Raw genomic sequence first — 10,722 nt, forward strand, 5'->3', positions numbered from 1 at the left:
AGAAGAAAAGAAAAAAAGCAAAGAAAAGAAAAGTGCTATTACAAAACATAGTGGTACCTCTCTGAAAATAATTTCCGGCTCTGCGACTGGTATTAAGCGAGGGCCATCAAATGAAACTTAAAAAAAATGTATTCAATTTAGAATTGATGAATTTTTAGGAGTTCATGGAAATTTTTTTTTTTCTTTCTTTTGGTAAAAGGGGTTCATAGATTTATTAATGGATGACGCACAATTCAGTTGAGAGAGTTTGTAAGCCAAATGACGGTGGAATCAACTATTCCTCACATAGAATTTGCTCTGGTGGGTCCGTGAAAGATTATAATGAGACTATCTATACTAAATCTCCAAAGTACGCACTGTACTTTATTTTAAACATGCTGCAGAAAGTATGGTAGCAAGTATTCCGAGTCAATTGCTTAAAAAAAAAAAAAATATGGTTAAAGACAAAATTTTAGAAGCAATTATTGTGAAGTACAAAAAACTGCCAACAAGCATGGACGTGCCAAGATGATTCCAAGTTTCCTTTTGGTACATATAACAAGCTAGGAAATGAGCATGTAGTCGAGTTAAAATGAAAATCTGTAATAATCTCTACGCTTTTTTACGGACATAGTGAGCAGAATTTGCACAGGAATGTATAAGAAATTCCTAAAGTTCATTTTCTTTTAAAGAGTTTGTCTACTGTAGACGTTCAAAATATTTTATCGGACGTTCACAAAAATGATGATTTTTTAAAAAATTATCATTAATATTATCATACAAACACGAATATTGATGATATTTTTTTAAAAAACTGTCGTTTTTTAATATATCCACACGATAAAAACAAGCAATGAACTTTTATTCTTTTAAATATTAATAAAACCCCCATGCTTAAACCATGCGAAGCATTCTTGCCCACATAAGCATTTTCCTCTTGCTTATTTCCACCAATTTTTTTTTCTTTTTGGTACCACTGATATCTTGTTAATTCAAGAATATAGAGACTTGAATAAAAAGAAAGAGGAAGACTACATGGCAGCATAACCTTTCCAAGATGTTTCCACACCAAATGATCAAAGATTGCAATGTCATGAAGTAGACTTCAAAAATTCATTTACCCATTTGAGGAACTATATTTGGTACAAACTGATGAAAGAAAAAAATAAGAAAGAAAGAAAGGGCTCACAATCAAACAAAACGTCTGCTCAAAAAATTCCTTCTTCACATGGTTTGTCAAGTTAAACTGATAATATGTTAGGTCTTTCACAATTTTTAGACATTTTATATGCAATTGAAGAGGCCAAAATATATATATATATATATATATATATATTCTCCACCAGGTTCAATGCTCCAGCAGTTTGATCCTCTCAAGATAGTCCTGCATTTACTTGCTAACATAAACGGATACCACATCCCGAAGATTAGAAAAGAAAAAAAAATAATAATAATAATAACGGTTTTATTAAATTTCCTCTTATATTAATATCCATGTTGTACTACAGCCTTTTTTCTTTTGTAATTTTTTATTTTGGTCAATAGTACTTGTTTATAATTTTCGTAAAAATAATAATAATAAAAAAGCAGCAAATTGATTTTGTTTGTCAAAAATCCGCTCAGAAATTATGGATAAATGGTTCTGATCTAATTATACATCTTAACTGCCAAATCCAAGAGTACAAGACCCCTATCGCACAATATACTGAGATCAATATAAGAGGTAGAAAAGGAAGCTTATCACCAAGAATGAGAGGGTGCAAAAACTGACCCCATATCTCCACAATAACAAGACCAACCAGATAACTCTTGCCAACCCAACCAATGTCGAACCCTGCTTTCTGGCCATCTTCACTGAAACTGTCGCTTTTCTTTCTGTATGAAGTGGCTTTAACTGCTACACCAATATCATTGAATTGTGCAGAGAAACCTAACCACATTAGAATGGAGTGCAGTAGCAGCAATAGCATTTTAAGTGGGTATTCTTGGGCTTCAAATAGAAGCGGGAACAACGAATAGCAGGATACTGCAAGGCAAATGGAAATTATAAAACAAATTAGTCGATAAATGGAAACCTTGCCTGCAAATTGTATTGGAAGGGCCATACGAGAGGATGGCAGCAAGCATCAAGAAGAACAAGAATAACTAGATATGGAAGAGAAAATGAGTATATCGATCTATTGGTAAAAGATGTTAGAAGAAAACAGAAAAAAAGAGAATGTTCAGGAATTAAATTGCTCTTCAGGTCTTTGTCTAATCAGTACTTTATTTCTTAGCCTTATAAGGAAAAAATTGTCAGCTGACAACAACTGGTCAACACACACTTCCTTACAAAGATCATACACTGATAAAAGAACTGAAAATACCACTGCCATTACAATATACTTCATAATAAATAGGCCAAATTACATTCTAAGAACTGAAAATACTTGCCATGCATTACAGTATACTTCATAAGAAATAGGCCAAATCACATTCTAAGAACACATGATGACCGACTCCTCATTCTTCTTAGTATGTACCATTAAAACCACACAACTATTTTCTTGTTCAGGAAGGTGGAGGACAGGGTTATAGCTCAGTTAACTATGATAGTTCACTCAAATAATGCAACAAGGAAATTTTTATCCATTATCAGTACAATTCGGACATAACTATGGAACTTTTCTATTATCATTACTATTTGGACATAACTATGGAACTTTTCTATGATCATTACTATTTGGACATAACTATGGAAATTAAACAATGCTTCTCATTAAAATTTCTGGAACAAAAAGTGTCGAAGTCCCACTTCAAGAAAAATGTTATGCAAATCAAAACAAGAAAAAAAAAAAAAAATCAAGCAGTGAATGGTATTTGCAACATCCAGAAAGTGTGACACTCATATCAATTGACTTTGAAGAAAAATAACTTTTGGGAACTAAGTCTCCCAACTAAACCAACAGGAACTCAATAAGAAATGATATGAGCACAGAAACTATACCTATTGATAGAATGAAGTAGTGCCTAGCATCTTCCAGACTCTGCACTGCAACAATGGCAAGGGGAATCACAAAATGCAGTGATGCCTTCTCATGTACATGCCATCCAAATAAGAATCCACACATGTAGGCATAAGCTACCCATCTAGTAATCATCCCTGGACGTGGATCCTTGCAAGCCTTAATAAGACAAGGAGATAAGGCAAGCAAAACCATAATAAAGGTTGTAATGGGAGTGATCTGTCATTCGAAAATAAGTTTAGGTCTCAAGTTGGTATAAGCAAAATAGTTACGCATGAACGAGAGATTCATCTTAAAAGTGAAATCAATAACTACACAGGAAATTGACAAGAACCAATATCTAGTACTTAAAGAACTGAAAGAAAGATGTGATGCATCATGCAAGCTGAAATGTTTAAATACAAGTTAAAACTGAAAGAAAGATGTGATGCATCATGCAAGCTGAAATGTTTAGATACAAGTTAAAATAATTACAGCTGCAACTGAAGTAAGGCCAAGTGGTGAAACACTAAAAGAACAGTGTCAACCAATTATCTGCTGCTTTAGATTTGTTGAAGATGATAGTACAAGAACCATCCAGAAATTTATAGTTAATTTAAACTAAAAAAGGTTCGCTCTTGTGTCAGTCTAATAATAGTACAAAACAATGATAAAGTGCTGGTGTAATCAACCCAACTTGTCTATGCAACATAAAAGTGATGCCAAACAGTTTTTAGTTTATCAAACGACTTTTAGTAAAAGCAACATGTGAGATGATAATGATACAAAACTATGTACCTTATTCAAGTTAATGCAGTAGATAATTACCTGAGGTAGAACGGAGAAAGGTGAGGAATCCCCAACCAGTCCACCAGTGAATGAAGCTGCCGGTGCGCGAATGTTAAACCCAAGGTTTCTAAGCAAGAAAGCAAGCCCTTTGTCTAATAAAATATAAAACACCCAAAAATTTGGTGCCCAATATGCATGACATAGTCCCCTGCCAAATGGAAACATGCGACTGAGGACTTGATGTATCTGCAAAGTTAGGGTTAGAAAATTAACACACAATAAAAAATAGTTGGGACTCATCCATCATGTAAAAACTACTAATATAGGTAACTGGGGAGACACAAAAAAAAAAAAAAAAAAAAAAAAGAGGGTAAGATGCAGGCCAATTGTTCTAACTGCCATTTTGGAATAATTGAAATAGACCATTGGGCATCATGCTTACAAATCCAATTTGGTAACAGTCTAGCTAACTAAATTCTCTCATTCATGTTTTGTATTGTGCAATATAATATGCATAATCACTGCAGATCGAGGCAAGATCAAGACCACTATAGAATGATTATGTCGCAGACGTTAGAACAAGTGATAATTACCTGCCCCTGATATACAAATGGCCCATATGCTGCTGCAAAAACTGCTGCAACGACCGCTCCCATAATCAAAAGCCGCCCAAAACCCCTGACCAATCCCCGCCAACAATAATGCCTCAACAAGTACACAAAGTAAACAGGTGCAGCCACAGCAAACAAATGTTTAAAGCACAATAGAACCGCAAAAGCAAACCCACCTATCAAATCCCTTCCTTCCCCCAGAAATGAAAGAGAAATCAATAGAATACCAAGGAGAAATCCATTGTACTGAAAATGCAGATGGTCCACAATCACAAGCATTGGAGACCAAATAACCAAAACCTGAATCAGATTTCGCCTTCCTGAGTCCAAATTTCGTGTCAATCTATAAGTCCCATATAAAAGAGATAAATCAGATAAGATCACTGTGATTCTTTGGAAATAAACTACTGTATTTGGGCTGTAATTTAGGCCCTTCTGAAGGTGAACAATTTGAGGGTCGATAAGGTTCGCGAAAACAGAAAGGAAGTGTTCAAAGTGAGCAAAGAAGGGTGGATAATCAAGGGTCCAAGGGCTAGTCTCATCGAAGTACCATTGAGAAAGAGGGAGAGAGTGGGTAAGAGCGAGCCAGTGACGATGGACCTCAAAATCTGTACTGTGGTACGATGGGATAAGAAGTAGCTTTACGCAGGCTGCTATGGCAAATGACCACCAAAGCGAGCACCAACAAGAATTCTGCACCTTCATATTCTGCATAGAGACGCGTACAAAATTAAATTTCAATACAAATATATGGTTACGCAGCTTACACAGCTTTTGGATTTACGGTTCTCTAATTTGTAAATAAATTTTAGTAGTCATATTAATTGACAGCTCAGTTTAATAGCATGCAAACTATATCAGTGCTTATTACCCCCAAAAAAAAAAAAAGAAAGAGAAAGAGAACAGAGACAATAAAGAATACAAAAGACAAGTAGCAAATTCATAGACGTGATGAGTTGGGACTTTTCAAATAACAATTTAAGTTCTTTTTAATCAGGGGATCCCCATATCCGGCCCCAAATCCCATTTAATTTATTTTTTAAATAGCTACCAGATTTTCTTCTTCCTAACTTACAAATTTTTTCAAACAGATTATGAGCAAGAAAAAGCTGTCAAACTCAAGATAGATAGCCCTCAAATTAAAACAAACAATAACTTGAAGAAAAATCTATGGTGGATTGAAAAAAGCTTTACAGAAACAATTTTTTTTAATTTCTTTCAAAGTTTGATAAAAATAAATAAATAAAATAAAAACAAATGCACAAAGCTAGCCCGATTAAGTGAAAGGGGAAAAGCAAGAAGAAAGAGAGAGAGAAATAAGAAAAGAAGTAAATTTCTAAGAAATGGAGGTGCAAAGCATGAGAGATGAAGAGGGATAAATAGAGCCAGATACCTAGTGAATGCCAAAATGCAGATCTAGCACGGATGCAAGTGAGAGAAAAGAGCGATAGAGGTGAGCTGATGGAGCTCCCTATCATAAATCTTTACACAAGCTAACAGTTAACCAGGCTCACCGGAGACGTTTCACCAAAACAAAAAAAACTCACCGCGTCCAAGAAGTGCGTTGTTGAAGTGCCCAAGTGGGAAAAAGAAAGAAAAAGAAAGAAAGCAAAATTGTTCCCAGGTTCGTTTTTACATTTATTTTAGGTCAAATACAAGAGTTTTGTAATAAGGGATTTTTTGGGAAATAACCACTTTATAAATTAAAAATTAAAAAATAATAAAAATTATTTATTTTTTTAATAAATAGCCATATTTTAGCTTTTTCGGACAAAAACACCTTTACAAAGCAAAACATCCTAAATAGTTTTTCTTTTTTTTTAATACAGATAAATGAGAAGCAAAGATAAAAAAATTCAAATCCTTGTTCTCTTTCTCACATCTCCTTCACACTATCCGATTGTTGCTTCTTCTTCTCACATTGTTTTGTCCAATTTCGAGCCACTCAAGAAACAATCACGAGCCCCTATTGTCGGATCACAAGCAACCCAGAGGTAATCTCACACCGTCGTCATCCTTACCATCACTCCGACCCAGATGTAATCACCCACTTTGTTCCTCATTGTTTTGCAGTGTAATGTTAAAAGGAAAACCAAAATATATTAAAACCATACTTTCTTTCTTTCTTTCTTTTTTTCCTTTTTTTTTTTTTTTTGAAGCTATGTATGATTTATGGTTTAAAAAAAAATTAAAAATGGACAAAAGGAGATCGAACAATTTTTGGAAAAAAAAAAATTCCTTTTTTTAGTTTTTCTTTCATCCAATCCTAAATTGAAAACCTTGATAGTAATAGTTTCAATGGTTGCTCTTTTAACTCCAACACTAACGAGGTGGACAACCATTGCAGAAAGCACCTCCTTCCTGTTAATTTCAACAAAATAAGATTGCTTATATAGCTCAAGATGCTGCAAGGCATATATCATAACATCTCTTAGCCTTTTTTTTTTTTTTCAACATACATAGGATGTCAAATATGCTAAGCAGGGCTGGGAAGTTTCTTGAAATTTGAAAAGATATTAGAATCTGGCATTGGAGGATTTTTCTTTTTTCCTTGGCTACTGGGACTGACGTTTGGGTAATGTCTTCCTTTTTATGAGTTGCATCTGGTCTACTATCTTAGGCTCTTCTTTTTCTGGGAAGTTAAGCTCTTCATCTGAGTCACTCCCAAAGCCAACCATGTTATTAACTAGAGAGTGCAGCAAGCTTTCTATCTCCAATGTCATCAATTCTTCTAGCTATCCATTCTTCACTTCATCCTAAAGTTTTTTGACCCCGTTAGATTCATTACAACCAACATCAGAAACCAATTTTGCCTTTAAATCCTTCAAATTTAGTCTGGTGTAGCTGCTGTCTTAGTCACTTTGTGATCAGAATTAGTTGAATCTTGATCAGATTTTTGGATCAAATCAATATCACTCTTTGTTGGCTTCTCTATTCGATGGGAACCTTGCATGTGGTTTTAGATGGGTTTTTGGTGAGATGTCATCGTTGAGTTTTGAAGCTTTTTAAGTTTGGATTTCTTACATTTCAGCTTGAACAGATTTGGCAAGTAAACTTCTCTTCCTCTTTTATCTTTTGATGATGAATCTAGCTTTCTAATCAAGTTTTATGAGACATGGAGTTTAATTTTTTTTTTTTTTGGTAGAAATAACATGAACATTTAGAGCAACTAGTCCATGCCATATACGTGTGCTTTAAACTAGCATTACTAAATTAAAGCCTTGCCTCCACCATGATCAACTATTACTTTGTACCTGGTTTCAAATGCATAATCTTCAGTAGTTAAAGCTCAAAAATGGTCTAAATTTTGTGAACACTGCAACTTGCATCCACTGATATCATATTCTCCCTCCAATTCTCAAATTCAGAACTACCAAACACCACTTGTTTGATTCCTACATAAATGTTTGACAAAATATATATATATATATATATATAAATAAAAATCAATGTACAACTTATCAAGAAAAGACCAAAAATAAAAAGCCAAGAGGAATACATAAATAAGGAGCTTTTTAAGTGCACTTTTTAAAATTAAAAAATAGAATAAAAGCTGATATGAGAGCAAGGAAAAAGTAAATCCTAGTAAGAAAGTCATGCTTATATGATCTCTCCCCACATTTCAATTATATTATTTAAAAAAAAAAAAGGTCAATAAACGATAATTTCACAGTACTTTTACTCTCTGGATGACTGTTATTATTGCAGTGACAACAATGTTTGTGCTACTGTTGATTGTTATGTAGGAGACAGATGGAAAATTTTTAAGAGTCAGAGATGTAGTGGAAGCCATATCCACCACAGAGTACTGGAAATTCAAAGAAATGCTATATGATGATAATGGTATGTATGTTTCTCGATCAAATTAATTTGAGTTCTTTTGGTTTTTTTTTTTTTTCCTTCATAAACTTTTATATTTCTATTGAAGAACAACATTTTGTCTTTTGATTTGCAGGGAAAAAGATGAAAATGCATTGGAGGTGGATTTTGTAGCAATTGAACCCGCTGTTCCTCACTCAACCCTGTCATCTTCAATAGGAAATGGATTCAGTTTTGTTTCCAAGTTCATAACTTCCAAGTTGAGTGGAAGATTGGAAAATGCACAGCCTCTTATGGATTACTTATTAGCACTGAGTTATCAAGGAGAGGTATGATATCCATAAAAAAATTTAGTTTCATTCTTATAAAAATATTTAATTTTTAGTTTCATTCTTATAAAATTTGTTTGGTTTCTAATTCATGTTTTTCTAAAATTTGCAAAACTGAGTGATAAACAAAACCCTTAACACACCATCTAAGCTGAAGTTTTTCTAGCAGCTCTTGCCAAAGATACTCCATACCAAAATTTTGATTGAAGGTGAAAAAAACAAAAATCTATACTCATATTTCCTTTGCTAACCTTATTTTAAAACTTGAATTAACACTAAAATATTTCACAGATTTAAGAAGTGGGGATTTGAGAAAGGAGGGGGAAGTACTACAGAAAGAGTAAAAGAGACAATAAGATCTCTTTCTGAAGTACTACAAGCACCTGTTCCTTTCAACATGGAGAACTTCTTCAGCAAAGTTCTAACAATCTTCAACATTAAGATATAGATTGTCTATCAATTATATCAAAGCATGTTATTATTATTATCTGTTATTAAGAAATAGCCATAAACCCTTTGAAATCATGCAAGCTAAATGTTATAATGCATTTTTGTTCATAAATGTTAAAAAGGCTTATCTAGAATCTCCTAGTTTGCCAGGATCATTTGACATGAACTGTCCTCGCCCATTTCTTGTCATTATATTTGTAATAATTGTGGTGTTACCCTGGCTTCCATTTGTCCACCTTGGAATTTGTTGGCAACTAACAATATGTCTGCATCTTTTTTTTATCTTAATTTTTAAATTTTTAAATTTTTATTTTTTCTTGCAGAGGGGTTGGATCTATGGAAGGGGTTGATCTTGTAAATTCCGTAGATGAGTTTATCTGTGTATTGGCAGAAAATTACCCCTAGCAAACTAATAGGTAAAGTCCTTGAACACTTACATATTTGTTGAATAAATTTTAACTATTGAATATGATTATAATTATGTTATTGTTTTATTCTAATAATAAATATTTTGCAATGGTGATTGTGGCATTTTTGTGTTCAAGTGCATGGGGATTTTACATGCCAGATTACCATTGATTCCACTAAACAAGCGAAACATACATTGCTTCTAGGGCACGTGGACTTGAAAGAGCATCATATGACTATATATGACTCAGATAAGCCTGGAAATCGAAACAGAGAAGATACGTATTTTAAGAAATTATGCATTATGTTACCTTATTTATTGTGGTCTGCATGCTTTTATGAGAAGTGGACATATGTTGTAGACTCCGTTGATGAGTTTATCTGTGAATTGGTGCAAAATTCTCCTCAGCAAAGTAATGGGTAAAGCCCCTTAATACTTACATGTTTATTGAATAAATATTAACTATTGAATATGGTTGTAATAATGTTATTGTCTCGTTGTAATAATTGTTTTGTTGCAGTGGTGACTGTGGCATTTTTACACTCAAATCCATGGAGTTTTTACATGCTAGATTACCATTGAGTTTCACATAAAATGACATAGAGTTCTTTAGGAAGAAATATCCTCATGAGGCTTACAACAAAGAACTAAGCATATGAGCTGGGTGTGATGCATTTTTTCTTTACTTTTGTCATGTTTATAGATGCATCTTTTTTATTATATTAGCCTTTTAAATGTAAAGCTAATGATGGCTTATAATGTTCATTTAACGACGATAATGATGTGTTTTGATGTAAGGATAACTAATTTATCTTATAGAAAATGTTCCATTTTTATTTATTAGAATCACATTATGCACAAACCTCTTACATCTAGCTCAATTGCAGCTTCTGTAAATTTTTCCACTTGGCGAAAAAATTTTCCTCTAAGTGGAAACATTTTCTTCTTGTCGAAAATTAATTTCCTCCCGTTGGAAAATCTAGTTCCAATAAATGAGTAGATTAATATTGGGGTGAAAAAAAAGAGAGTGGAGACAAAATACGTCACAAACCTAATGAATGGAAGTTCAATGGATTTAAATGTAAAGAAAATGATGGATATTTTGATGTTTATTTATCAAAGATAATGATGGGTTTTGATGTAAAGAAATCTAATTAACTGTCTACAAAATATGGCATGTTTATTAGAATTTCATTTTGCACAAACCCTTTATATGTAGGTCAATTCAAGCTTCTGGATAATTTTCCATCCGTCGAAATGTTTTTCCTCCAAGCGAAAATCATTTTCCTACTGTTGGAAAATAACTCCTCCTGTTGAAAATTGTTGGAAAATATTTACTCCTATCGGAAACT

The 10,722-nt window shown here is 33.3% G+C and overlaps 1 protein-coding gene and 1 long non-coding RNA gene across 9 annotated transcripts; one reads left to right on the top strand and one right to left on the bottom strand.

Moving 5' to 3' along the window:
- Positions 1-1,424: 1,424 nt before the first annotated feature.
- LOC107405216 (probable dolichyl pyrophosphate Glc1Man9GlcNAc2 alpha-1,3-glucosyltransferase) lies at positions 1,425-6,029 on the bottom strand. 2 transcript variants are annotated; one of them, XM_016012244.4, is made up of 5 exons: positions 5,911-6,029; positions 4,346-5,071; positions 3,792-3,998; positions 2,966-3,203; positions 1,425-2,005 (listed from the first exon to the last, which is right to left on the bottom strand). In XM_016012244.4, the coding sequence occupies exons 2-5, from the start codon at positions 5,066-5,068 to the stop codon at positions 1,599-1,601; spliced, it is 1,575 nt and encodes a 524-aa protein (XP_015867730.3). In that variant the 5' UTR covers positions 5,069-5,071; positions 5,911-6,029; the 3' UTR covers positions 1,425-1,598. The 2 variants fall into 2 exon arrangements, with proteins under 2 accessions (XP_015867730.3, XP_015867729.3); XM_016012243.4 differs by having other exon boundaries at positions 5,757-5,942.
- A 140-nt stretch (positions 6,030-6,169) lies between these two features.
- Positions 6,170-10,219, top strand: LOC107405218 (uncharacterized). 7 transcript variants are annotated; one of them, XR_009634538.1, is made up of 5 exons: positions 6,170-8,206; positions 8,319-8,511; positions 8,803-9,377; positions 9,507-9,789; positions 9,891-10,219. It is a non-coding gene; the product is annotated as an uncharacterized LOC107405218 (long non-coding RNA). The 7 variants fall into 7 exon arrangements; XR_009634542.1 differs by having other exon boundaries at positions 6,170-6,402; positions 8,110-8,206; positions 9,507-10,219; XR_009634541.1 differs by having other exon boundaries at positions 6,170-6,357; positions 7,256-8,206; positions 9,507-10,219.
- The last annotated feature ends 503 nt before the right edge of the window (positions 10,220-10,722 follow it).

The sequence above is a fragment of the Ziziphus jujuba genome, chromosome 10, assembly GCF_031755915.1.
Source record: "Ziziphus jujuba cultivar Dongzao chromosome 10, ASM3175591v1".
Taxonomy (NCBI): Eukaryota; Viridiplantae; Streptophyta; class Magnoliopsida; order Rosales; family Rhamnaceae; genus Ziziphus; species Ziziphus jujuba.